A 27,781-nucleotide genomic window follows, 5' to 3' on the forward strand; every position below is an offset into this window, starting at 1 on the left:
TTATTTAGCCTTAGATAAGTATAAATTCACAGTGATACACTGAGGAGGATAAAACTGCTCATGAAACTAAAGAAAAGTCTTAAGTGATTAAAGTCAGTGTCAAAGAGTTATACACACTATTTCTAATGCCTGGATATAGTGTTAGACAATATGTAGGTATTAAATAAAAGCTTGACAAGTCATATAATTCACAAGAGATTTTACTGCAAATTCTGAAAAAATCTGTGCTAATGAAAAGGCCTCAATGGCAGATTTTGAACTGGCTACAGTGCAATCAATTGTCTGAAATAATCTGTCCAGACTGAAATAATCCAGTCTGGACCAAACTGGAGGAACAATCAACCATCAGACTCTTCTTCTTCTTTTGGCTGCTCTCTTTAGGGTTCGCCACAGTGGCTCACCTGCCTCCATCTACCACTATTCTGTCCTAGCGTCCTCCTCTGTCACATCAACACTCCGCATGTCCTTCTTCACTGCATTCCCAAACCTCCCCTGTGGTCTTCCTCTTTTCCTCCTGCTTGGCAGCTCCGTCTTCAACATCCTTCTTCAACTACACCCACCATCCCTCCTCTGCATGTGTCCAAACCATCTCAACCTTGCTTCTCTAGCGTTGTCTCCAACATGCTCAACCCAAGCTGCCCCTCTGATGTACTCATTTCTAATTTTGCCTATTCTGGTCACTCCCAGTGATCATCGTAACATCTTCAACCACTGCCACTGGTTGGTCTGCTGTCTTTTTGTCAGTGCCATACGTCACAGCAGGTCAGACTGCCATTTTATAAACCTCGACTTTTACTCTTGCTGCTGCCCTTTTGTCACAAATCACCCCTGACACTCGTCTCCACCAGCTCCACTGCCCACACTCTCTTCTTCACCTTTCTTGTGCATTGTCCATTGTTTTGGATAGTGGACCATTTGTAGTCCTTGCACCTTCACAGCCACATCTGTCTACACATGTTCTATTTTGCTTCTACTGATTTTCATTCCTATTCTCTCCATTGCATACCTCTAGCTCTCCAGACTCTCAGTATAGATTACAGCATCATGTGCACGTCCACTAAGAGTCTTGCCTGACCTCATCTCTCAGCCTGTCAGTCAACCCTTATGTAAACCCACCCCCACCTTGAACCAATATGCCACATCTGCCACACACCTCACCACTGTGTGGCTGTCCCCATAAATGTAACCAACCAAAATACTAGCATGGCCCAAAGTCAAAGAGCTGCTAAGCTAAAACCTAATGTACCAACTATGTCCAATAACAACAAGACTATCAATCACTGCTCATCAAGGCACCATTTTCTGCTTTCAGTTCAAAGTGAAGCCTTGCTTTGTGGCCAGAACAGACGAGCAGGAAGTCAGCCACAGAAAGTAGCTGACACTGTTTCTTCATCAACCTGCATAAATACTGAATGCTCAACTTTGTCCATACTAAGAGTGAGCATTAGTCATCACAGACACTCGCAGTCAATCTCTGGGCGGCAGCATACTGCAGCTCATGCATAAGGAAGCAGGTAGCAGACCTGAGCATACATCGTGTGGACGAGACAAGATTTCCTGCATTGAGAAAGAAGCTGTGAAAATGCCCTCAATCTCATAGGTTCAACACAGTTTCTAGTAATCTATTTAGGAGTTATTGTTCCTACTGCAGAGGTGGATGTTGAGACCTTTACGTAGTTAAAAAATGAAAGAGGGCAGGACTAAACAGCCTATACAAAAATAAAACCTCCCGAAGCGATCTTAAGGCGTTTGATGCATTTTATGTTCGGTGGAAGGTGTACGAGGATATACAATTGCTTGTGGTAAGGGAACGAGACAGAACACACAAATCAAACAGAGCAGAGCTGCTGTTTGTATGCTGTGTGGGACCAAGCACCAGATGTCAACAACAGCCGCAGCAAAGTGCAGTAATTGGGAAGACTATAAGAAGCCTTTTAAAGAGTTATTAACTAGTGCCGTGTGAGCAACAGCAGTAATGCCTCCAGTCTCACGATGTGATTTATGAAATGAGTCAAAGCAGTCTTATTGTCATGGTGTTTCCTACACTGCTGTTAATATCGCCTCGAGCTGACTTGTTTCTATTGTTTATTGGGCAGTGTGTAATTATCTGCTTCATTCAAGATTTTTTAAGGGAAAAAAAGAACTATTGTACTACTGTAGCTTTAAACAGTGTACACTCAGACACATGCAATGCATGTGATTAGAGGTGGTTTGCTTTTCTGGACATAAATCTTGACCTTTCTTTATAATAATGTTTTGGACTTGGTTGCACAGAGGTGAAAAGTGCAATTGGGGATGCCCAGCACATCAGTGTTTTGTAGTAAACAGAAACACAATCTGTTGCATTTCTTTAACTTCAAATAAAGAAAAAGTATCTTGGTGTGGTTGTCTTTATTTCCTGTGTGTTTGTGATAACTTGTCTAGACTGGTGGCACTTTTGAATGTATCATTTATGCAAACTCTTCAATTGAAAAGGTGGAAAATCTGGAATCACATCACTGAATAGACAGTCCTCGCTTCTGTTAGCTATTATCTTGTCCTCAGAAGTTAATAGAAGCTATGTAACAGCCACCCCAGGAGAGAAATATTGATTAAAAGATAGGATAGTGCTAAACTTTATCAACACACCTTCAACAGTTACATTAAATCCAATGCAACTTGACGCCTCCCATAAAACCTGAGTAAAAGCGTACAGAGAGCGCTGCTTTTCATTTTTAAGGCTTTAGTATTTAGATAGTTGAAGCCCGGACATCCAGTAATGGATTTCTCCCTTTAAATTCAGCTGTTTGTTTGCTGTAGTATATACCTACATGTGACCACCGGGCAAGGCATGGTTACATAGTTTGAACTGTCAGCATATGGAAACTGCTGCTTTATTACATTACAACCAAAAAATATTTATATGCAGAAAACAAAAGTCATGCTACCATCTTGTGTCAACATATTAGGGCACACCAGCATCTGCTGTGCTACCTGAAGCCTTCGCACTACCTGTCAGAAACCCACAGAGAACCTAATTTAGAGCCTGGAGGCTGCAGACCGAGGGCACGTGCTTTCAATAAAGTACAGCGTAGAGCGCATCAGCTCCCGGGCTGCAAATCACGCTGACACACTGCTGGCAGGCAGGGGATTTCTTACTTTATCACCATGACATAGTAAAAAGAAAAATCAAAATAAGGCCTGCATGGGATTACGTAAGGAAATACTGGATTTGAGTAATAAATGATTTAAGCTGCACATTTGGTTGCACTCACAGCAAACGGTAACGTTTGTCCTCTTTAATGGCTTTTCTGATGTTTGTCAGAGAAATGGGAAATGAAGTCTCAGTAATCATGAACTAAATGTGAGGCAGCAATTCATGTCTTGACATCAGCTTGCATTAAATGTATTAAGTTTTTTAAAAAGAACTGAACCTCCTGTGGTTGTATTAGACTGTGACGACAAAAAAATATACATAGCAGAATTAAACGAATTACATCTTTTGTTTTATTTATACTTTAAAAACAGACATTTTTACAATCTTTGTATATAAAGACTCTGTTCTAATCCCTGCATGAGTCAGTCTGGCACACTGAGGAACAAAACTTCTTGATTTGCAACTCGATAAAGTCTTTCACAGCCTGCAACGATCTCCCCGAGCGACTTAGGCGGATGAAACCGGTCACTATCTGCGAAAGCATTTAACACGCTTTTTGTTGCGCCAGATCTCACAAAAGCTCAGGAAAGTCACGCTTTTATACAATCACAGGGTCAACATCCCTCACATTAAAATAAACAAAAATACACAGTTGTTTTTTCTTCTTAAAAGAATCCTTTGATCACTTCAGTCAGCTCTGCTCTGATCAGGAGATCATCTGTCCTCTTCTTGTTTTGAATTTGTAATCCTCAGTGATTCTTGTCTTTGGGAAGCTTGGCCTTTCTCTCGCTCCTCTTGTCCAAGAATTTGTTTTTCCTACTCACTTTAATCTCTGCCTCCCACTGCTTTTTCACCATTGTGTACAGCCTCATGGTGGCCTGTGCGTCTTGGACCTGGAGAAAGCAACAGGCAAAGATCAGCCCAAGTGTTACTAACATTGTTGGGCAATAACACACTGGTTGTTTCTACATGCTGCAGTACTGCTGGGTCGGTGATTTTAGTCCACTGTTGGATGATGACATCATGAGATTAACAATAAAGTTTTCTAGATATAGAATAAATGTTAATGTCATGAATATAAAGTGACACGATGCTTTTGTAAGATGCTACAAGTGCTAAAATGCTGCAAATTGACCATTTGGGTAAGTGGTTGCTAACGAGAATATTACTATTATATACACTTATCTTCTGGCCTTGAGGGGTCAAAGATATACCCGTGTGCCAATTTTCGGTCACTCAACCCTGATGATTTAAAAGGAGTTTATCGAATGACTTACAGATGAATGTTCACCCTCTTGGACCTTCACATCGAGGATTTTTCTACAAAGGAGTTTGAGCGAGGGTCGACCGCTCTAAAACAAAAGAAAAATGCCTCATTATCAGTTATAATTCATTCACACATTCACTGCGGAAACTGTTGAGACATTGGTGACTGCATCATACCTTTACGATCGTCTTAAAGGGTTTATATTTCTGAGTATCTCTGATTTTCTTTTTCGGATGATCCAAGAGCAGAATCTGAAACGGCAGATAGTTTGTGGCTGCTCATAATCAGACTAAAAAACAATATTGCATTTGTTCCATTTCAGATATCACATCCATGCTACCTTTAGATCATTGTGTATGGCGTGTCCAACCACTACTCTCCCTTCCAGGATGTTAGCAACCTCCCTCTGTACAATCTGTACATCCGCTCCTGCAGAGAGACAAACGTGGCTTAAAAAACATCAGAAACAAAACATAAGGAACAAAGAGACTTTAAGTTGTTCTTTGCAACTCATTTCATTTCTCTCACCATCTTTGATGTCCTCTGGTCGGATGCCGCTGACAGCTGTCCTGTAGTCTGTTACCTTCTCTGTGGGCTTCACATATTTGTCATAGATGCACTTCCCAAACTGGTTCACAATTGACACACGTGCCAAGATGCTGTCCTCTCCGTCAGGACCAACTCCCACCATCTCACAGTCAATGGCCACCGCCTTAGTGAGGCTTAAGGTGAATGACAAAGTGACAAGAAAGGAGAGACATTACAATCATCATCTTCTGTGTCAATGTAAACCCCTCAATGTACACCGAACGCAGTGGTTGCTTCGCTCGCTGACATGATTTTACACTTGCATCTTTAACCCTTGCTCGACACTTCAGGCTACAAAAATTGAGAGGTGCATCCATCAGGAGTCACAGGTTTTTCCACAGCATTTATCTGTATTATCAGTGACTTTCTACAGCAATGTAGTGAACTCTGAAGCGGTATTGACAGGTTGTGTCACCACAAAGTACAGTGAAGGATTTGAATTGTATAAATTCCATTCAATAATTTATCCATCTCCATATCCTGCAGAAAACATTCCGCAACCATGTTTACTTCATACTCTGTCAGGTCAATTCACTAAAACATGCAATGACAAAAGTATTTATCACAGACTATATGTAATATTTGACTCCTTGAAGGAAAGCTCCATGAAGCTCTCCACTGAGGGGGGAAAAATAGTCTCCATCTCCTTTGGGTCATTCCATCTCATCAATTTCATCAAATTAAAAAAATAAAAATCCCACCTGATCATCATATCTAATGGAAAAAAAAAAATATTCCTGTGGAACGATACACTGTTCATCAGAAATGCCAGGTTTCTGCTGTCATTAGATCTTTCAGAATATATGGTGGGGGGAGTGTGTTTGACATTTTTCAGGGGTTCTGTGAATATGGGCTCTCAGGAGTGTCGCTCAACTTCATACAGAACGAGTCCCTGAAATAATTGGATATCTGATCTTTGACAGCAGATCCAGAGAACTGGAGAAGGTGGGGGGGGGATTGACAATTTACTTTGAGCTTCTTATACACGAGGCACATAATGTTGTCGACCCAGTTGAGCGGTTTCAGAGATATTAAAGTCTGACTTTTGGGAAAAACACATTTTGTGTGACATTATGTGCCAAATTCACATTGTTAATATTACATCCACAGTTAATCACAGCCAGCTAATCCCACCCCAGCAGCAACATTACTCTGAAATACTTGTATTGAGATAAGTAATGACATTAGAGACTTGATATTTTTTATGATCGCTGTTAAGGCATTCATCTTTCCCCGGGAATATTTTCAGGCACTTTTCTAAAATGGCATCAAAGCTGCCCGCTGTATTCTGAGTGTGTTTCCCACTGTACACTGAATGCACAGCGACTTACCCTTCAAAAGCATTCTCCTTAACCAGGCTCTTCTCTGTGTCATTAGCCGAGGCACCATCCGTACCCTTGGCCTTGCCCTGCTTCTTCCTCATGATCTCGGCTGCTTCTGCTCCCATTGTTGCCTCAATGTCATCCGGGTCCACGTCATCAAACCAAAGGTCCTCTCTGCAACAGCAGAGAATGAGATGGGATTATCAGACATATTTATTCTTGCTGAATAAATGAGTCAACGTCAGTGCTAATATATACATACTCTGTTGGCTTCGTCTCCTCGGATTCAAGCTTCTTCTTCTTAGCTGCCTGTAGGCTGTTTGGCTTCCCGCTATCCCGCTCTCTTTCTGGAGCAATAGCATGTTTAGTCTTCGAGACATTCGACACCTTTGAGTTGACCCCAGTCTTACCGGAGACAAAACTCTTAGGAACAGTTTTGTGATCTGATTTTTTCTCAGTGTCTCTCTGGCTTGGTGCAGCATTGTTCTTAGAAATTATTTTAGAAGTATTTTCTTGGACATTCTTTGGCGAGAAGCCGTTCTGATGTCTTGGTGCTGCCGGCTGCTTCTTCTCTGACTGACTGGCCTTCAACAGCTGAAGGGAGTAAAATAGGAGAGAAAAACCTGTGGGTAGTATTAAACACAGGCACACAAAAACCAAAGTGTGTGACAGGACATGCATGGAGCTCAAACTATTGCACTCACTAACCTCTTGAAGTGCTTTCCAGTTGGCAGAGAACTGCTGGGAGTCTTTTGGAGGAGCAGTTTGTGGAGCTGTAGGCTTTTCTTGCTCCTTGTTTGCAGGAGCTGAGTAAAACCAATGCCTCTCGTTCTTTTTTAATATGCCGTTTTTCTTATTAGTTTTCCGCTTAGATGCTTGAGCGGGAAAGTGTTTTTTCTGTTTCTCCACCTTAGACATGATCACCTATCTCATGTATCCTCACCTCCTTATATTTTTCTTGGTGAGGTGTGTGAAGCCACGCTGGCTTGTCAGATGTCCGTTACTTGAGTTGCCAAACAACTTCAGACAGTAAGAAATGCCTCCCCCAGACTAAGCTCACCTTTCGTCCAGCACACAAGCAAAACTGAAGCACGTCCCTGAACTGTACATAAAATCGCTTACTCGTAAAACTTCACTCACTCCGAAGCCATGCCGTAGAGTGTTTTCCCACGATGTGCAACAGTGAAATGTGTCCGTCACAAACATGACGTCGTGCTGTAGCGCAAGTGCGTCACGTCAGTAAGATATGAAAAAAAATCTCCGACCGTGCTTTTGTTTTACAATTATATACATGTGAAATTTTATATAATTAACGTAAAAAGTCATGTATTGACGCTTGTTTTGTGGGCGATTCAAAGGCGGAACTAATGTTTTAGAAAGGGTTTCGCATCGTTCTGAGGAAAAATGACGGACCGTGGCGGAAGGCTTCATGGCACTAATGTAAAAAAACACAGTGGGTTTTGATAGACGTATTAAACCCATGTTGTATTACTCTGGATAATCATCAGGCATATAATTAACGTGGTAATTAATGTTAAGCATCTGAGTAAAGTTAGCGTTTAAAGGAGCAAAGAAAAACGTATTTCCAGGTATGTAACTTCTTTTTGGGGCCTGAATGTATTATTGCTGTCTCGTTGCTCTCCCACACGTTTCTGTCTGTGTTTTGGTTGTAGATCATGTTGGAAAACTCGCCATCTCCTCTGCCTGAGAGGGCCATTTATGGGTTTGTTCTCTTTCTCGGATCACAGTTTGGCTTCTGTAAGTGAAATATCGCGTCCTCCAATCCAAAACACAAAAAGGTGTTCAAGCAATGCATGTCTGTAATACTCACTGCGTCTCTCCACAGTTCTGTATTGCTTATGGGCTTTCGTGCCAGAGGATTGGCTTAATTCAATAGGGCTCACTTACTGGCCTCAAAAGTAAGTAGAACTGCTCTGAAATAAATGGATCACTGGGGAAGCACCTGCACAGTTTCATGACAGTGTCAAATGTGTGTTCTGTGTAGGTACTGGGCTCTTGCGATGCCAATCTACCTGCTGGTCGCAATAACAGTCTGTTTCATTCTGTTATTTGGTGTGAACATGAGCAACACGGCACCGCTGGACTCTGTGGACAACATCACAGGTGAGGATGCTGCACTGTTCAGACTCTGACTGCTTAGGTCTGATTAGGTTAACTAACATTTAGAGTGAGAAGATGAAGGAATCTAAAATTGTACTGCGTGAGAATATACATGTAAACAAGCTGAAAATAAAATGCACTTCAGTATATTACACTGATTGGCCATTTTATTAGGTGCTTTCTTATAACAAGTGGTTATCTGAGTTACTGTTGCCTTCCTGTCAGCTTGAAGCAATCTGGCCATTCTCCTCCTGTTGTGTGGGGAAAATCCCAGTAGATTACCAGCTTCTGAAATATTCGGACCAACCTGTCTGCCACCAACAACCATGCCCCATTTTCAGAATTTCCTGATTGTTAAATGTCCTTTTTCTGTCACAGATGTGTATGCACAAGGCCAGAGCACCGAGTCCTGCCGTAACGGAGGAATACCCCGATTGAAGGATGTGTCGATTAGTGAAGTCAACAAAATGTTCTATTTATCACCCAGTATGTAACAAGCACAGTCTGATACTGCTGTGGACAGAGCAGAAGTAAAGCTGCAGGGGTTTTATTTTGGTGTTACTGTTTGTCTTTTTTTATGAAATGTTTTGTGCCTTATTTATAAGAAGATATATTCTGTTGACTTTTTTGTTGTTTAAGCGTCTTTATAATGGTTAAATGTGAATACACTGGTCACAATAAGATGCATATTGAATGAAAACAAAAGTAAATGGCTGTACTGTCTATGTTAAAATACAGAATGTTTATATTTATTATTCTGTGCAATAAACATATCCTAAATAATCATATTTTTTATGTTAATTCTTTTATTTTTAAGTCCACTGCTAGAAGAAATGAACATCTTATTTTGTTCTTGTACTTTAATGCCTGTCAGAAATGTGTGTCTAAATTAAAAGTGGCTCCAGATAATTATTTATGCCCAATCTGCATCTGAATCATTACTAAAGCTGCAAATGAACATCTGCACTTGATTATCCCAGAGAATAAGAGGCAGTTTTTAGCATTTTATCCCACAATAAATTTTTGGTTTTTGGTCACCAGCCACTTTATTAGGTACACCTGTTTAACTGTATGTTAACACAACTTGTTTACACATTATGAGCTGCAGTCTTTTTCAAATATTTTTTATTGCTGTCCACTAGGTGGCGATAACGGATCGCTTTAGCCTAAACGTTAAACAAACACCAGGCAACCAGGAGATTTGTTGTTGCGCTTTAATCAACGTGCATAACCGGAACAAGATTACGAAATTGGGCGAGTGTCCGCATAATCCTGCAATATGTAACAACACAGAGAGCGCTGTCGACACAGGGACACAAGTGAACAGCAGAGGGCAGCAGCACGCCGCCCAGCGTCCAGTCTGCCAAGCCAAAGGGGAAGAAGACGTTGTTTGGGAACGATTTCGGGCACTCCGTGGGGGATCTTTGCTTGTTTAAATACTTCGGAGTAAAGACTAATGGCTTTCGCCGTGCCTGTGTGGCTTGCGGTCCAGGAGGAGCTCCTGGCACAAAACGAGGCAGAATGCGGAGCTTCGAGCTGTTTTGACACTTTCGACGATGAAGCTCTTTTTCAGTTGTTCCACCTGAGCAGACCCTGCATCCTGTTCATCGCAGACGCCGTCCGCATCCGCATGAAGGACGCCGCCCCCAAGAAATCTCAGCTGCTCGTGGACGAGATGGTCATGGTGGCGCTCAATTATTACGCACATGGGGTCTCCACCACTGCCGTGCTGCAGAAAGCCGGACTGAGGCAGACGGACTGCCCCACGACTGTGGTCGGTACAATCTCGGGAGTCATAGCAGGGATGTCCGATGTATTCATCTCTTTCCCGCTAACCCTGGACGCCAGAACTAATGTCGCCTTAAAGATAGAGAAATTCTGCGAAATCCCAAACGTGCTGGGCGTCTTGGCTCCTGCGCACTTCAAGATCAGAGCATCTCCATATGAAAAGGACGCTTTCAGGTCTTTTATCAATGCCCTTGGTTACACATCGGTTGTAAGCCAGATCATATGCGACTGCGACGGCAACATACTGAGTGTTGAAAAGTGCTGTGTTGGTGGCACGTTTGAGCAAGAGATGTGGGACTCCTCCTTTAAAGGAAGGGAAATGCAAGAGGACCTGCTCAGCCCGTTCTGGTTGATTGGTAAGAGCAGTGATGACCTCTTGTGCAAATGTTTATTTAGAAATGTAAACTGGAGTGAAAGCACAGTGAGGTATCAAGTCAAGCATAAAAACCTACAAAACTATCATCTGTTTGCGTCTGACGATGACTGGTTGCCTAGCAACAAGAAGACGCCCAGGAAGACCCCACCCCATCATCTAAACTACCCGAAATTCTGCACCTCCCCTACTTGGGTCACCCAGCAATAACCCTTCCAGAAAGGTGTAAAGATCCCTTGATTAAGTAAAGGTGTATGAGGGATGCAAAGATACAGATATAAGTTAAGGCAATGAATGCAAGGCAGTTATTCCCAGAAAGAACAAACCTGCTCTTTAGTGTTTCTATTCCCTGAAAAAGGCTAAATTGACAGTTGGCAAAAGTATTAACTTCTTGGCAAACAGTTGATTTCGCTGGAATATTTCATTCTATTTACATAAAACACAAATAAAATAGTGTTTTAACTTCTTACACATAAACTTACTGGGCATGTTATTAATGCATTATTACGTTATTATTCATGACCTAGATTCAACAGGGTGCTGGAAAATTTCGTCAGAGATTTTGGTCAAGGTTTCTTGATTCATATCAGATTGCTGCAGATTTGTCAGCTGCACATCCATAACGGGAATCTCCCTGATCACCACATCCCATTCTTCTGTCGTCCAGTTTCGATGAGCCAGTGCAAACTGTGGCCTCAGTTTCCTGTTTTTAGCTGACGACTGTCGCACCCATTGTGGTCTTCTGCTGTAGTAGCCCATTGGCTTCAGGTGTTTTCACAGATGACCTTCTGCATACCTCAATCGTGGTTACTTTTGCCTTCCTAGCAGATCAAAGCAGTCTGGCCATTTTTCTCTGACCTCTAACATTATAAGCTGTTTGCTGCCAGGGAACTGCTGCTCACTGGATATTTTCTTTTTCCTACCATTATATGTAAACTCCAGCGCTTGTGTGAGGAAATCCCAGCAGACAGTTGTGAAATACTTAGACCAGCATATCTAGCATTAACATCTCACGTTCAAAGTTCTTTCTTCCCCACTGTGATTCTCACTTTGAGTTGTGGAGGCCATTTCAATACAGGGAGCTCATTTTCATGCTCAAGAAACCAGTTTTACATGAATTGAGCTTTGTGACATGGCGACTATCTTGTCTAAAGGAGTCACTAGAAGATGGGTACACTGTGGTCATAAAGGGAGAACATAGTCAGCATCAATATTTAGATCTGGGCTCTGGCATTTAGAAGATTCTCAGTTTGTAATCAGGGATCAAAGTATTCCGAGAATGGCTCTCAATAGAGTGGCACCTGTGTGGTCCACATTGTTCAGAGATGCTCTCCTGCTCTGATATTCACTGCATTTTCTTTTGTTTCATTTGAAGGTGGGAAAGGCTACTACTTAAGCAAGCACGTCTTGACTCCTGTATCACTGCCCGCGAACAACAACGAGATCCGCTTCAACGAGGCCCACGCAAAGATCCTCGATGTCATGCAGACGACACTGGATTCCATGAAAAGGCGTTTCAAGTGTCTGATGCAACTTGGTTTTGCACAAGAAGGCTCACTTAACAAACAGTCTAACATTATCAAAGCATGCAGTGTGCTGCACAACATCGCTAAAAAGTTCTCTGTCCCTCCCCCACCTGACGCTGGTAAAGCTGAGCCGCTATATCCTGGCAAGCAGCAGTCAGGGCCAGTAGAGATCAAACAGGAGGCCCTCAAAGCCAGACAGGAAGTTATTGATAGTAAATTCTCTGCTGTGTCCAGCAGTCAGGACCCCTCAGGTAGCAACGTCACAGAAGAAGATGCATAAAGGGTTGTTTCTGGTCTATGAAAGAGGATCAATGACACACTGACACCAAAACTCAGCTTTTATATTTCTGTGAATGTGAAATATTATATTTCTTGCAATTATTCCTTTGTTTTGTACTTATTTTAATAAATTCATTTTTTAAACATTTTCAAGTCATCAGAGTGCTATTTTCTCACATAAAAACTGACAACAAAAATAATAATATTACATATTTAGAAGAGATGCAAACTGAATAAGATCTGAAGTGTGCAATGCATTTACAGAAATAGTTAAGATGTAATAGTTTGTATTATTACGTTTAAAACCAACATATTGCTTATAGACAAATAGTTTTTCATTAAGTGCATAAAAGATTGAGTGCAGGGTTGACACTACGCATTTGCGTTTTGCCGACGGAGCTCTTGGAGGGCAGTGGCATTGACGTATATCATATCTGCGTTCTCGTATGTGTTCTCATAAATGTTCTCTTCATTCGTGTCTTTTGGTTGCAGACTGTCCATGATGCACTGGTGCAGAAAAACGTACTGAGACTGAAAAGGAAATACCAGAAGTTGTTGGTCATTTGAAATGCAGAACTTCTGCCAGGGGAGATTATGATAGTTTCTTGCAGGCAACATTGCTAAACAGTTTCACAATAAAGCATTTCTTTTTTTTTCCTCAAACAAAAAGATCCAATAAAGCTTTGTTTTATGAAAACAAATTTTCAGCTCACTTACTTAAAAAGATGTAGACATAGACCCTTAGAGAGAAATGCTGGCTCTAATGTCACGAACAGGACTATAATAACATTTCAATCAAGTGTTTTGCTGTCTAAATTACTACTTAACAAGTGCAATTAACAAACTGGGCATTAAATATATTTTAAGCAGGCATCTGTTGGTAATACCTACAAAGTCTGCCTTGTTCTGAAAAGTTGAACAATAGAAAAAATTCCTTTTCAAACTCATATTTTAAGATGAAATGATCAAAAATGATGACCCAAATTTAAAAAGCAAACAAACAAAAAACAACTGCATATCTTATGATGAATAAAGTGCTGTCTGTTTGTTGTTTCACCAGCTGTGACTATAAAGAAATACACGGTTAGCTAATTAAGGAAGTAGTGGCTCAATCAGAAGCAGTTTAACACAGTTACCTCCGTCTGCACCATGTACGGTCGGCTCAGTCTCATCTTGTGTACGAAGGCATTGATGCCGACTGCTTGTTCTTTCTCCAGCTGCTGAAGCAGCACATCCAGGGAAATGATAGTGCCAGTTCTCCCAACTCCAGCACTAAGAGAGACACAAGCGTAATAATAATATAACAAAAGGTTTTTAAGGTCACATAGAAAGCTCTCGTCACTGTGTCTGTGCCAAAGTTATTGTAGTTAACAAAAACTAAACTAGAACCTACAAGTAGATGTGAAAACTGTTAAAATGCAGAATTGGACTTTTGAAAAAAGTGAAAAACTATAATGTGCAATACTGTTCCTCCCTATTGAGGAAATGTCTTTGGTCAAAGTTGTCATCACAGTGAGGCTTTGATGCATGTGTTTGCAATTTTTAGTGTAATATCTGTTCAAAACTTTTAAAAATATACCCCTGACAAATACCCTCAATGTTCTAATCATAAAAAACCCACAGAAACTAATTAAAGCTTCAATAAAACGGAACATTTCCAAACAGTAAAAACCAAAGTGAAACTAGTTAATGCAAAATGAAACTAAAGTGAGCTGAAAACAAGACATAACAACAGAAAGAAAAACAGATTAGAAAACACAAAACCTGAACAAACTGTTCTGTCACAACAGACACACTAGCTGGGTGGATATTGTATAAAAGCAACCCTGCACCCATGTAAAAGGAAACACTTATTTCATACCTGCAGTGAACCACAGTTGGTGCTTTGCCCCCTTCTCTCTCTATGTGCTGTCTCATCAGTCCTCTGAACTGGATCAGGACCTCTGTGCACTCTGGGACTCCATGATCAGGCCAGGCAGTAAAGTGGAAATGTTTAACTGTCCGTTCTTCTGAGGTTTTTCTCTGTGAAGAGAAAATATCCATATACAGTTACTTTATGTATATGTCTTGATACACAGCAATTATCAATCAACCATTATTCTTTTAAAAGCAACATTAACAGCTAAAGCCTTCAATGTTTTCTATTCATGTTTTCTAGCCTTACTTAGTACCATCTACACACACACTCAGAAGATATAAGTAAGTTTTTATACATCTTTCAGGTTGAATTCTCTCAGCGTCCAGTTGGTCTCCTGTTGCTCAGATCTCATGGTGACCAACAGCTCTCCATAAAGGCATGACTTGCTGTCTGCAGGCCAGTATTGTTCACACTTGGTCTAGAAAAATGAGCAAAAAGCAAAAAAAATACACATACAAAATGTATTTTAATCATAGATCTTGATCTGTTCTTTGTGAAGTGACCAGTATGTTTCCTCCTGACAACAACTTCCATGAAAGACTATCAATAAAACATTTTAAGATTTTCCTGAAGACTTACCCGCCCTCCTTCAATGCAGTTGGTTACCATAACGATCCTCTTAACTCTTTGTTCCCAAATCATTCTCCAGAAATCATTAACAGTAGCGGGCAGAGGGCCCTGAGTGGCAATGTACTCTCTGTTACTGCTGTAGCCCTGAAAAGCAGTGGACAAAGTTAATATGTAGACTAATTTAGCTTGTATATCTTCTGCTCGTTATAGAAATGAAAAAAGAAAGCTCATGAAATCGCACAAAGGTGCTTGTTTATATGCTTTCTGTATGGTGTAGTTATAAAGAGATCTTCACTGAACTTTATCTTAATGTAACACTTACCGGCATGTAATTGGCATTGATATAGTCTGAAATTCCATCAGGATCTGATGTAGTTAGCTTCACACGACACCAGTCATCTAATATGAGAAAACAGGTGATTTAACTCCAGTGCACCTCCAGTAGTCCTGACATAGACTGCTAGACTGAGCTCACAACAGCACGGTTCAACAGTCAGAGGAGAGACTCACATGGCAAGACGTTATTGAAACGATTCTTCGCTTTGTTTTCAGGTAGAATAGCAGTCTTTCGTGTCTGGTCTGTTCCAACAGGAGCGAGGCACTGCATGAACGTAGCAGATAACAAAGCATGAAACTGAGATACTGGCCATCGTAAAACGAATAAAATGGTAAGAAATAAAACAGTAAAGACACAAAAACAGGAACACACAGAAGCAGAAGAGGAAAAAAAATCTTGATCTTTTTATGCACCTCATATTCCTCGCTGAAGCCTCTGTTCTCGTCCAAACTCAGCTGATGGAAGTGGTCCGGAAACTTTGCAGAGGGAATAGATCTAAAAAGAAATAAATAAATACATAAATAAATAAAACATAAAAAAAAGTAGAATTAATCTTAGCTTTGTTTTGACCTAATGAAATAATACAGATTATACAATAGTACTTGCCATTAATGATCGTCTCTCAAACGTATTCATTAATTTTGCCTTAATTAATGTTTTTTCTTCATTGTGGGTAATTGTCATTGTAAAAAAACACTTACTTGCTCTGTGTGTTTGGTACTTTGGATCCACCAATGAATGAAGACTTCTTTCTGCTGCAGGATCAAAACATTAAATATGATAAATGTCTTGATTTAATTTACTTTATTCTTGTCAGTGAATTGAGACCCACCTAATAATATCTGGTCTTTTGAGGAAAATTAAGACAACCAGAGCAACCAGGAGACCAAAAAGAAGCACACCAAATACGGACCCTGCAATAACTCCTAAAGGGAGCAAAAGCATAGTTAAAATGCAACAAAGTTAAAAAGTTTAGAGCTTTATTTTACACTTGAGTGAAATGAAACGATTTGTAATCAAGTCAAAGTTGAAAATACTGTATGTTGTTATGATTACAAGCAGTAACATGGTAATGTAGTTACTTTTACTCACCCCTTGGATCAGTTTGGCAGTAAAACACATGCGGTTCAGAACTCCTCACCCCAGACAGTGAAGTTACAGACACCTTATATTTTTTGGCAGGTTGGAATCCATCGATTATGATCTCAGTTTCAGGACTAGCTACTGTGTGAGTCTTTCCAGTCACATTCACCTCCGCATTGGTCCACTCGCCCTCTGGAACTGTCCATTTAATAACAAAAGAGTATCCAGCTGCCCAGTACTCACAGTGAGCATTTAGATTAGGAGGAACTGAGTAAAACAAGAAAAAGGTTTTACAGTCAAAACTAAAGCAGAAAATATATGACTTATAGTAAGTATAATTAAACTTTTTATACTATAAAACAGAGTCTATGAAAAGTGCATCATTTTAAAATTTGTTCTCAAATAGAAAGATTATTTGCTTTACTTTTAATTCAAAGCAGTACCCTACAGTTTAAAAAGTTTATTATAATTTTTGGGATTTTCATATAAAAACTAGAAAATAAAGACCCCAACATTGACACATTAGATATTGAAAGAATTACTCATTTTCTGTTTTAACCTTTTTAATTTCTTGAGCTAATTCATCAGAATGAATTCTTCAGTTAGTAATAAAATGATAGTTAGTTAAAGCTCATATATTAATACTGAATCATATTATGTAACTGTGTTAACCTGTGGTATGTAGGTATGTTAACAAAATTATTTTTCTGCAATAAACTTTTTTAAGATTAAAAATTGAATGCAAGGGTGAAAACTAAAAATTAAAAATTAAATTAAATAAATTCACAGATAACCTTTCTGTAACCAATATGAGTGAATACTTTAAGATCTTAAAAACTAATTTACAGATTAAAAATATGCTAGTCCTTCAAATGGTTTCTGTTGTACTCACGAATTGTTAATTTGTGTTCACACTGCAGGAAAACTCTGGAAGACTTTTCATAGAAAAGAGAGATATTGTAGGTGGCACCAGGGTAAAGTCCAGTAAACGACACATTTTCACGTCCATCACTGACATGAACGTTAGATCCATTATAGGCGCTTCCGGTCGAGAACAAGCCTTCAATCTTTGCTTTGATTGATGAGTTGGTAACTTTCCAGTCTGCACTGGCACAGTCTATGGCTGAAATAGAGGAGAAAACAGTTATATGCATGAACCTGCTTCTTCTTTTTTACACAACTCATTGAAAAGAGACAAGAAAAAGTTATAAAAGTCTAACAGAGATAATTTTTTTTACCTGTTACTGTGAAATTCGTATAAGGAGTGCTCCTGAGTCCAGCGAACACTGTGGTTAAGCTGAAATCATACTGTGATCCAGGCTGAAGAGATGTCACTACTTTTCTGATTGTATCTGAGGAGACGTTTGACACACTATCTGACACACCACCATTGATTTGAAGCTCGTATTGCCAGGCTTTATTCATGTTCTCCCACTCTAGAGTTATGCTGTTAGCAAATCGTTCAGTCACACTGATCCAAGGCACCACTGGTGGAACTGAAAAAACACAAACAAAACTCAGAAGTGGAATTTGTTCATCTTTTTCTTTTAAAATGAAATAGCTACATGTGACTGTGTAACATACAGGAGCATAGAGCTAGTTCAGTTAACACAAGCTTTTACATACTTAAGCCTGAATAGGTGTGTGAGCTAAATGGCTCAGCATCAATGTATGTTTCCAATCAGGTGATCAGATCAGTCAAAATTAAATAAATAAATAGTGTGTACTAATAATATAATAATTAGATAATTATTGTATAAAATATAATAATTAAGCATGCTGCTCGCTAAGAGCACATTATCCATATTTGTTGCTCTATCACAAGCACAAGCCTATCATCAGGGTTAGATGCACACTTCCTTCTTCACAGAGATATGGTTGGTGGGTGGAGCCAGGATGAATAAATGGCACTGCAGGCCAGAAGGAAAATATAGAATATCGACTTGGACTTATATTGTCCATTTAAATATATTATATCAGGAGCTAAAGATGAAATAAAGACAATTTTACAAAGTCTGATTCACAATGTTTCATCCTTAAGTAACCATTTATGTTTCCTAAGCCTTTAGAAAGTATAAAAATTAAATTTCAAATTCTAATGTCCCCTGTCTAATGTTATAAATGTACATCAGACAAAAAATAGGAAAATTTAACAAATGTTTATGTTACGAGAAGCTAGTATATAAGCATGTTCCCCAAAAAAATGAGAAAATATAGAGAAATTACATCTCACTGCGATGCAGTTTACTCCACTGCTTCTGACATTATCAAACACAGTGAAGAGAGTGAAATTGTATCTGGTTCCACTGGTCAAATTTAACACTCTGTATTCGTTTTCAGAATTACTAATGTTGATCTCACTTTCATTAAACGCAAGAATATAATTGTTGATGTTGGGGACTGTTTTCCATCCCAGAGTTATGCTGGTCTCATTTTGATGCACCACAGTCACATTATTAACACTTTGTGGAGCTAAAGATAACAGAGTAAAGCGGTTTTGATAAACAAACAAACAAAAAAACACACACAAAAAAAAACAACAACTCTCCATCAGCTAAAGTTTCAAGTACTAATGAGCCGGTCCATCCTGGTTTATCTATCTATGTTAGAGAAAATATATCTTACCAGTGACTGCGGTGCAGTTTACTCCACTGCTTCTGACATTTCCAAACACAGTGAAGAGAGTGAAATTGTATCTGGTTCCACTGGTCAAATCTGACACTCTGTATTCTTTTTCAGAATTACTAATGTTGATCTCTCTTTCATTAAATGCAAGAATGTATTTGTCGATGTTGGGGACTGTTTTCCACTCCAGAGTTATGCTGGTCTCATTTTGTCCATTTTTCTTAAAGTCGTCAGCATTACGAGGAGCTAGAATAGAAAAACGCACAAACAAGAAACTGTAACAACATTTTCTGTCAGAAACAGAAACATGGAGCGAGGCTTCAGTTTCAGTATTTTTATCAGTCCTTTTGAAAAATATTAGGTGAGCTACACTCTTCTGTTTCTGAGAAACCTTAAACATCATTATAGAGCTCTGCCCTTGTTCATGTTGTAGAGGAGCATCAACTGTGGAACATTTTAAAGGACTATGACTGTTTTAGATGTTTTTAATCTGTTAACCTCCAACAGGTTAGCAGTAAGCAGTCTAGGATTATAGGTAGGGTTAGTATTTGACATATTCAAGTTGGAAAATTTGACAAATGTTTATGTTATTATTCTGTAGGATGTATTCTGGGATGTTTTTAACCTTGTTCCACTCCAGTGGTATACTCATCTCATTTTGATGCACCACAGTCACATTATTAACACTTTGTGGAGCTAAAGATAACAGAGGAAAGCGGTTTTGATAAACAAACAAACAAAAAAAAACACACAAATAAACAACAACTCTCCATCAGCTAAAGTTTCAAGTACTAATGAGCCGGTCCATCCTGGTTTATCTGTCTATGTTAGAGAAAATATATCTTACCAGTGACTGCGATGCAGTTTACTCCACTGCTTCTGACATTTCCAAACACAGTGAAGAGAGTGAAATTGTATCTGGTTCCACTGGTCAAGTCTGACACTCTGTATTCGTTTTCAGAATTATTAATATTGGTCTTGCTCCCATTAAACGCAAGAATGTATTTGTCGATGTTGGGGACTGTTTTCCACTCCAGAGTTATGCTGGTCTCATCTTGTCCATTTTTCTTAAAGTCGTCAGCATTACGAGGAGCTAGAATAGAAAAACGCACAAACAAGAAACTGTAACAACATTTTCTGTCAGACACAGAAACATGGAGCGAGGCTTCAGTTTCAGTATTTTTATCAGTCCTTTTGAAAAATATTAGGTGAGCTACACTCTTCTGTTTCTGAGAAACCTTAAACATCATTATAGAGCTCTGCTCTTGTTCATGTTGTAGAGGAGCATCAACTGTGGAACATTTTAAAGGACTATGACTGTTTTAGATGTTTTTAATCTGTTAACCTCCACCAGGTTAGCAGTAAGCAGTCTAGGATTATAGGTCGGGTTAGTATTTGACATATTCAAATTGGAAAATTTGACAAATGTTTATGTTATTATTCTGTAGGATGTATTCTGGGATGTTTTTAACCTTGTTCCACTCCAGTGGTATACTCATCTCATTTTGATGCACCACAGTCACATTATTAACACTTTGTGGAGCTAAAGATAACAGAGGAAAGTGGCTTTGATTAAAAAAAAACACACAAAAAAAAACAACAACTCTCCATCAGCTAAAGTTTCAAGTACTAATGAGCCGGTCCATCCTGGTTTATCTGTCTATGTTAGAGAAAATATATCTTACCAGTGACTGCGATGCAGTTTACTCCACTGCTTCTGACATTTCCAAACACAGTGAAGAGAGTGAAATTGTATCTGGTTCCACTGGTCAAGTCTGACACTCTGTATTCGTTTTCAGAATTATTAATATTGATCTTGCTCCCATTAAACGCAAGAATGTATTTGTCGATGTTGGGGACTGTTTTCCACTCCAGAGTTATGCTGGTCTCATCTTGTCCATTTTTCTTAAAGTCGTCAGCATTACGAGGAGCTAGAATAGAAAAACGCACAAACAAGAAACTGTAACAACATTTTCTGTCAGAAACAGAAACATGGAGCGAGGCTTCAGTTTCAGTATTTTTATCAGTCCTTTTGAAAAATATTAGGTGAGCTACACTCTTCTGTTTCTGAGAAACCTTAAACATCATTATAGAGCTCTGCCCTTGTTCATGTTGTAGAGGAGCATCAACTGTGGAACATTTTAAAGGACTATGACTGTTTTAGCTGTTTTTAATCTGTTAACCTCCAACAGGTTAGCAGTAAGCAGTCTAGGATTATAGGTCGGGTTAGTATTTGACATATTCAAATTGGAAAATTTGACAAATGTTTATGTTATTATTCTGTAGGATGTATTCTGGGATGTTTTTAACCTTGTTCCACTCCAGTGGTATACTCATCTCATTTTGATGCACCACAGTCACATTATTAACACTTTGTGGAGCTAAAGATAACAGAGGAAAGTGGCTTTGATTAAAAAAAAACACACAAAAAAAAACAACAACTCTCCATCAGCTAAAGTTTCAAGTACTAATGAGCCGGTCCATCCTGGTTTATCTGTCTATGTTAGAGAAAATATATCTTACCAGTGACTGCGATGCAGTTTACTCCACTGCTTCTGACATTTCCAAACACAGTGAAGAGAGTGAAATTGTATCTGGTTCCACTGGTCAAGTCTGACACTCTGTATTCGTTTTCAGAATTATTAATATTGATCTTGCTCCCATTAAACGCAAGAATGTATTTGTCGATGTTGGGGACTGTTTTCCATCCCAGAGTTATGCTGGTCTCATTTTGATGCACCACAGTCACATTATTAACACTTTGTGGAGCTAAAGATAACAGAGGAAAGCGGTTTTGATAAACAAACAAACAAAAAAAACACACAAAAAAAAACAACAACTCTCCATCAGCTAAAGTTTCAAGTACTAATGAGCCGGTCCATCCTGGTTTATCTATCTATGTTAGAGAAATTACATCTCACCAGTAACTGCGATGCAGTTTACTCCACTGCTTCTGACATTATCAAACACAGTGAAGAGAGTGAAAGTGTATCTGGTTCCACTGGTCAAATTTAACACTCTGTATTCTTTTTCAGAATTACTAATATTGATCTTGCTCCCATTAAACGCAAGAATATAATTGTCGATGTTAGGGACTGTTTTCCACTCCAGAGTTATGCTGGTCTCATTTTGTCCATTTTTCTTAAAGTCGTCAGCATTACGAGGAGCTAGAATAGAAAAACGCACAAACAAGAAACTGTAACAACATTTTCTGTCAGACACAGAAACATGGAGCGAGGCTTCAGTTTCAGTATTTTTATCAGTCCTTTTGAAAAATATTAGGTGAGCTACACTCTTCTGTTTCTGAGAAACCTTAAACATCATTATAGAGCTCTGCCCTTGTTCATGTTGTAGAGGAGCATCAACTGTGGAACATTTTAAAGGACTATGACTGTTTTAGCTGTTTTTAATCTGTTAACCTCCAACAGGTTAGCAGTAAGCAGTCTAGGATTATAGGTCGGGTTAGTATTTGACATATTCAAGTTGGAAAATTTGACAAATGTTTATGTTATTATTCTGTAGGATGTATTCTGGGATGTTTTTAACCTTGTTCCACTCCAGTGGTATACTCATCTCATTTTGATGCACCACAGTCACATTATTAACACTTTGTGGAGCTAAAGATAACAGAGGAAAGCGGTTTTGATTAAAAAAAAACACACAAAAAAAAACAACAACTCTCCATCAGCTAAAGTTTCAAGTACTAATGAGCTGGTCCATCCTGGTTTATCTGTCTATGTTAGAGAAAATATATCTTACCAGTGACTGCGATGCAGTTTACTCCACTGCTTCTGACATTTCCAAACACAGTGAAGAGAGTGAAAGTGTATCTGGTTCCACTGGTCAAATTTAACACTCTGTATTCGTTTTCAGAATTACTAATATTGATCTCTCTTTCATTAAACACAAGAATATAATTGTTGATGTTGGGGACTGTTTTCCATCCCAGAGTTATGCTGGTCTCATTTTGATGCACCACAGTCACATTATTAACACTTTGTGGAGCTAAAGATAACAGAGGAAAGCGGTTTTGATAAACAAACAAACAAAAAAAACACACAAAAAAAAACAACAACTCTCCATCAGCTAAAGTTTCAAGTACTAATGAGCCGGTCCATCCTGGTTTATCTGTCTATGTTAGAGAAATTACATCTCACCAGTAACTGCGATGCAGTTTACTCCACTGCTTCTGACATTATCAAACACAGTGAAGAGAGTGAAATTGTATCTGGTTCCACTGGTCAAATTTAACACTCTGTATTCTTTTTCAGAATTACTAATATTGATCTTGCTCCCATTAAACGCAAGAATATAATTGTCGATGTTAGGGACTGTTTTCCACTCCAGAGTTATGCTGGTCTCATCTTGTCCATTTTTCTTAAAGTCGTCAGCATTACGAGGAGCTAGAATAGAAAAACGCACAAACAAGAAACTGTAACAACATTTTCTGTCAGACACAGAAACATGGAGCGAGGCTTCAGTTTCAGTATTTTTATCAGTCCTTTTGAAAAATATTAGGTGAGCTACACTCTTCTGTTTCTGAGAAACCTTAAACATCATTATAGAGCTCTGCTCTTGTTCATGTTGTAGAGGAGCATCAACTGTGGAACATTTTAAAGGACTATGACTGTTTTAGATGTTTTTAATCTGTTAACCTCCACCAGGTTAGCAGTAAGCAGTCTAGGATTATAGGTCGGGTTAGTATTTGACATATTCAAGTTGGAAAATTTGACAAATGTTTATGTTATTATTCTGTAGGATGTATTCTGGGATGTTTTTAACCTTGTTCCACTCCAGTGGTATACTCATCTCATTTTGATGCACCACAGTCACATTATTAACACTTTGTGGAGCTAAAGATAACAGAGGAAAGTGGCTTTGATTAAAAAAAAACACACAAAAAAAAACAACAACTCTCCATCAGCTAAAGTTTCAAGTACTAATGAGCTGGTCCATCCTGGTTTATCTGTCTATGTTAGAGAAAATATATCTTACCAGTGACTGCGATGCAGTTTACTCCACTGCTTCTGACATTTCCAAACACAGTGAAGAGAGTGAAATTGTATCTGGTTCCACTGGTCAAGTCTGACACTCTGTATTCGTTTTCAGAATTATTAATATTGATCTTGCTCCCATTAAACGCAAGAATGTATTTGTCGATGTTGGGGACTGTTTTCCATCCCAGAGTTATGCTGGTCTCATTTTGATGCACCACAGTCACATTATTAACACTTTGTGGAGCTAAAGATAACAGAGGAAAGCGGTTTTGATAAACAAACAAACAAAAAAAAGACACAAAAAAAAACAACAACTCTCCATCAGCTAAAGTTTCAAGTACTAATGAGCCGGTCCATCCTGGTTTATCTGTCTATGTTAGAGAAATTACATCTCACCAGTAACTGCGATGCAGTTTACTCCACTGCTTCTGACATTATCAAACACAGTGAAGAGAGTGAAATTGTATCTGGTTCCACTGGTCAAATTTAACACTCTGTATTCTTTTTCAGAATTATTAATATTGATCTTGCTCCCATTAAACGCAAGAATATAATTGTCGATGTTAGGGACTGTTTTCCACTCCAGAGTTATGCTGGTCTCATTTTGTCCATTTTTCTTAAATTCGTCAGCATTACGAGGAGCTAGAATAGAAAAACGCACAAACAAGAAACTGTAACAACATTTTCTGTCAGAAACAGAAACATGGAGCGAGGCTTCAGTTTCAGTATTTTTATCAGTCCTTTTGAAAAATATTAGGTGAGCTACACTCTTCTGTTTCTGAGAAACCTTAAACATCATTATAGAGCTCTGCCCTTGTTCATGTTGTAGAGGAGCATCAACTGTGGAACATTTTAAAGGACTATGACTGTTTTAGATGTTTTTAATCTGTTAACCTCCACCAGGTTAGCAGTAAGCAGTCTAGGATTATAGGTCGGGTTAGTATTTGACATATTCAAATTGGAAAATTTGACAAATGTTTATGTTATTATTCTGTAGGATGTATTCTGGGATGTTTTTAACCTTGTTCCACTCCAGTGGTATACTCATCTCATTTTGATGCACCACAGTCACATTATTAACACTTTGTGGAGCTAAAGATAACAGAGGAAAGTGGCTTTGATTTAAAAAAAAAACACACACAAAAAAAACAACAACTCTCCATCAGCTAAAGTTTCAAGTACTAATGAGCCGGTCCATCCTGGTTTATCTGTCTATGTTAGAGAAAATATATCTTACCAGTGACTGCGATGCAGTTTACTCCACTGCTTCTGACATTTCCAAACACAGTGAAGAGAGTGAAATTGTATCTGGTTCCACTGGTCAAATTTAACACTCTGTATTCTTTTTCAGAATTACTAATGCTGATCTCTCTTTCATTAAACACAAGTAGATAACTGTCACTGTTGGAGACTGTTTTCCATTGCAGATTTATGCTGGTCTCATTTTGACCAACGGCCTTGAATTCTTCAGCATTACGAGGAGCTAGAATAGAAAAACACACACAAAAGAAACTAAAACAATGTTCCCAACAACATCTTGCATTTTGTGTAGGTTTTAATTAGACTGAATGTTTTGTTCAGTGCTCACTAACCTGTCACAGCACTGAATCTGTATCCACTGCTATTGAGTCCCTCAGACGTGGTGAAGAGAGTGAATATGTAGTTTGTCCCAGCAGTCAGAGAAGTGACCACATGTACTATGGGTCCTTCTTCAGGTTTATTAATATCTTCTCTTATATTACCATATTCCAGTATGTATGTTGAGATGTTGTTAACCTTGTTCCAGGTCAGAGTTATATTGTTCTCATTTTGTGTGGTCACATCCACTCTGTCAACATTATCTGGAGCGGAAAAAGAAAAGACACACAGTGGTTGTAGTTCAAAAAAAGTTTAAAAAAGAACAAGAACTGAAGCACTGACTATACTGCTTTCACTCCTTTTTTGTTACATTGTCAGGAGCTGTGATGATTTGAGAGTGGTGTTCACCTTTTACCACAATAAAAACCCAGAATGACATTCACTTCAGTTTTACTGATAACCAACAAAAGTCTAGTATAGTGTTTCATTCTTACGGGCTTTTGCTGTTGTAGATGTTGTTTGTTCTGTTGAAGTCTGTGGAGTGGGATTTGTTTGAGCCAGTGGAGTAAATGTTTGTGTTGTTTGAGTTAGTGGAGAGGTTTTTTGTGTTGTACCTGTCAGCAGATTGGTTCTTAGTCTTGTGCTTGTTTCTGTTTTTGCTGTACTTTTCTGTCCTGCTGTCACTGTCGTCGTCACTGTTGATGTGATTGTTCTAGTGGAGTCAGTTGTGCCCTAAAAGCAGAAAAAGAGTGAAAAATACAGAATCTAAAATCTGTGAAAAAAAATCACCATTGAATACCCAGTTAACACGAGTCTGTGGCAGAGTCACAGAGCAATGTTTGCTGCTTTTAATTTCACATCTACATTATATCACAAACATTATGTGAACAGTAATACTTCGAGATATCCTCTGAGCTTTCTGCTTTATAAGAACAAAAACTTTCACTAAAAAAAAAAAAAAATGATGTGCAGGAAATAAATAAGTCAGTGTCAAATTATTTTACCATTTTATGTGTCAGCTTCTACAACTAGCAACATCTATAACATAAAAATCACAGAGCTGGCAAAAAATCTATTAATTAAGTGTTTGCTTTTACTAAAAATGCAAATCATATGTATTATTATATTGTATATTATAGCTACAGTTACTTACATTTACTGGCCTATGAAATATCTAACACATTTCTCCTCGGACACACTCTTTAAAATTCCACATCTGATTTGATTAAATCATTAAGTCTGTATCGTGTAAGTGTTTAAGATATTGTTGAATTTTCTTCTTTCATCCTCTTTTTGTTCTCAGAGGAAACAGATCGGTGTCGCAAAGAAGGAATAAATTCATGTTTCAAAATCTGGAAAAGTCCAGAATTTTCATGCCGTTTAACAAGATTTTGTTGTTCTTGTATTTCTGTACAAACCAGTATTTCACAAAACATAACTATAGTGTTTCAAATACATAATGAAGCATGTCATGCATTTAGGCTTCACTGTGGTTTTGACTGCACTGCTTCCTTTTGTCGAGGGTAACCTACACTGAGCTTCGCTATCTGATCACCATCAAAGTGAAAGGTAAAAAAAAACTTACCCAGAGTAGACTCAGGAAGACACAGAGCAACAAGTGGTCTGAGATAAGGGATAAAAGCTTCATCGTCTTCAGGACTCCTAACTGGCACACATACTTTGAACTTGTTCAATTCCTTTGTTTTCCCCGGATAACCTTGTAGCTGCTATTTTCAGCACCTCTGCTGGTATGTTGACAAAAACCACACTTAAGCTTGGCAAAGAATGTCTCTGACCTGCACTATGATAACTTTAATTCAAAGTTGTTGACTTTTAATTCTTAGCTACATCCTCCTCTCGTAACCTCTGGTCCCTTTTCATATTGGCAAGTGACTAAGTAAATAACTGCTTCTCCTTTCTGGCCTTGTACAACTACAGAGACCTTTGCCCCGCCTGTTACTTCCTTATTAACGGTCATGCTGTGCTGCTTGTCAAAGGTACGTCAATCAAGAGCATTTGCCTCTCTTACATGTTTATTGGAGGTAATTGCTGCATATCAGCTGCTATTTATCTGTTCATGCTTGTGGCCGCTTGTGTGCCTTTATTATGGGCAAATAAAAGATGAGACGTTTTTGTTTATGATCACAGGTAAAGTTGTGAACTGCTACTTTGAATAAATAATATTTGTGTTGTTTTATTTTAAGAATTTCCAGTTTTTTTAAGGTTTTAAGTAAAATCACTGTTTAGGTTCCTCCGCTGATTGCTTTCACAGC

At 38.7% G+C, this 27,781-nt stretch overlaps 4 protein-coding genes across 4 annotated transcripts; 2 read left to right on the top strand and 2 right to left on the bottom strand.

Annotated features, from left to right (window-relative positions):
• Positions 1-3,463: 3,463 nt before the first annotated feature.
• rexo4 (RNA exonuclease 4) lies at positions 3,464-7,523 on the bottom strand. Its single transcript, XM_086303434.1, has 8 exons — positions 7,022-7,523; positions 6,576-6,907; positions 6,323-6,487; positions 4,932-5,125; positions 4,744-4,832; positions 4,580-4,654; positions 4,414-4,488; positions 3,464-4,029 (listed from the first exon to the last, which is right to left on the bottom strand). Exons 1-8 carry the CDS (start codon positions 7,229-7,231, stop codon positions 3,886-3,888), a joined length of 1,284 nt encoding a protein of 427 aa, XP_086159560.1. The 5' UTR covers positions 7,232-7,523; the 3' UTR covers positions 3,464-3,885.
• Positions 7,524-7,694: 171 nt separating this feature from the next.
• On the top strand, positions 7,695-9,334 carry pigp (phosphatidylinositol glycan anchor biosynthesis, class P). The gene is made up of 5 exons (XM_086303435.1): positions 7,695-7,902; positions 7,987-8,071; positions 8,160-8,232; positions 8,319-8,437; positions 8,813-9,334. Exons 2-5 carry the CDS (start codon positions 7,990-7,992, stop codon positions 8,926-8,928), a joined length of 390 nt encoding a protein of 129 aa, XP_086159561.1. The 5' UTR covers positions 7,695-7,902; positions 7,987-7,989; the 3' UTR covers positions 8,929-9,334.
• A 311-nt stretch (positions 9,335-9,645) lies between these two features.
• On the top strand, positions 9,646-12,544 carry LOC147323200 (putative nuclease HARBI1). Its single transcript, XM_086303468.1, has 2 exons — positions 9,646-10,578; positions 11,971-12,544. Exons 1-2 carry the CDS (start codon positions 9,891-9,893, stop codon positions 12,399-12,401), a joined length of 1,119 nt encoding a protein of 372 aa, XP_086159594.1. The 5' UTR covers positions 9,646-9,890; the 3' UTR covers positions 12,402-12,544.
• LOC147323201 (receptor-type tyrosine-protein phosphatase H-like) lies at positions 12,431-27,421 on the bottom strand. Its single transcript, XM_086303439.1, has 26 exons — positions 27,094-27,421; positions 26,123-26,240; positions 25,523-25,771; positions 25,168-25,413; positions 24,327-24,572; positions 23,929-24,174; positions 23,091-23,336; positions 22,693-22,938; positions 21,855-22,100; positions 21,457-21,702; positions 20,619-20,864; positions 19,781-20,026; positions 18,934-19,179; positions 17,547-17,804; positions 17,201-17,431; positions 16,318-16,575; positions 16,058-16,151; positions 15,927-15,980; positions 15,639-15,720; positions 15,399-15,489; positions 15,211-15,287; positions 14,898-15,032; positions 14,614-14,736; positions 14,262-14,422; positions 13,537-13,672; positions 12,431-12,931 (listed from the first exon to the last, which is right to left on the bottom strand). Exons 1-26 carry the CDS (start codon positions 27,154-27,156, stop codon positions 12,773-12,775), a joined length of 4,749 nt encoding a protein of 1,582 aa, XP_086159565.1. The 5' UTR covers positions 27,157-27,421; the 3' UTR covers positions 12,431-12,772.
• Positions 27,422-27,781: the final 360 nt, after the last annotated feature.

This window comes from Aulonocara sp. 'chitande type north' Nkhata Bay, linkage group LG8 (assembly GCF_057382095.1).
Source record: "Aulonocara sp. 'chitande type north' Nkhata Bay isolate Kocher_YH1m ecotype deep benthic linkage group LG8, A_spYH_male_GT1.1, whole genome shotgun sequence".
Lineage (NCBI taxonomy): Eukaryota > Metazoa > Chordata > Actinopteri > Cichliformes > Cichlidae > Aulonocara > Aulonocara sp. 'chitande type north' Nkhata Bay.

What these genes read in the sequence shown, in the direction of transcription:
- rexo4 (XM_086303434.1), bottom strand. Translation starts at nt 7,231, where the DNA reads ATGTCTAAGGTGGAGAAACAGAAAAAACACTTTCCCGCTCAAGCATCT. An exon ending in ACTGGAAAGCACTTCAAGAG is followed by an intron (nt 6,908 to 7,021) that starts GTTAGTGAGTGC and finishes TACTCCCTTCAG; the next exon opens with CTGTTGAAGGCCAGTCAGTC. An exon ending in AAGGAGAATGCTTTTGAAGG is followed by an intron (nt 5,126 to 6,322) that starts GTAAGTCGCTGT and finishes ATTCACCTTAAG; the next exon opens with CCTCACTAAGGCGGTGGCCA.
- pigp (XM_086303435.1), top strand. Translation starts at nt 7,990, where the DNA reads ATGTTGGAAAACTCGCCATCTCCTCTGCCTGAGAGGGCCATTTATGGG. An exon ending in CGGATCACAGTTTGGCTTCT is followed by an intron (nt 8,072 to 8,159) that starts GTAAGTGAAATA and finishes GTCTCTCCACAG; the next exon opens with TTCTGTATTGCTTATGGGCT. An exon ending in CTCTGTGGACAACATCACAG is followed by an intron (nt 8,438 to 8,812) that starts GTGAGGATGCTG and finishes TTTCTGTCACAG; the next exon opens with ATGTGTATGCACAAGGCCAG.
- LOC147323200 (XM_086303468.1), top strand. Translation starts at nt 9,891, where the DNA reads ATGGCTTTCGCCGTGCCTGTGTGGCTTGCGGTCCAGGAGGAGCTCCTG. An exon ending in CAGCCCGTTCTGGTTGATTG is followed by an intron (nt 10,579 to 11,970) that starts GTAAGAGCAGTG and finishes TTTCATTTGAAG; the next exon opens with GTGGGAAAGGCTACTACTTA.
- LOC147323201 (XM_086303439.1), bottom strand. Translation starts at nt 27,156, where the DNA reads ATGAAGCTTTTATCCCTTATCTCAGACCACTTGTTGCTCTGTGTCTTC. An exon ending in AAGAACCAATCTGCTGACAG is followed by an intron (nt 25,772 to 26,122) that starts GTACAACACAAA and finishes TTTCCGCTCCAG; the next exon opens with ATAATGTTGACAGAGTGGAT. An exon ending in AAACTGCATCGCAGTCACTG is followed by an intron (nt 19,180 to 19,780) that starts GTAAGATATATT and finishes TTTCTATTCTAG; the next exon opens with CTCCTCGTAATGCTGACGAC.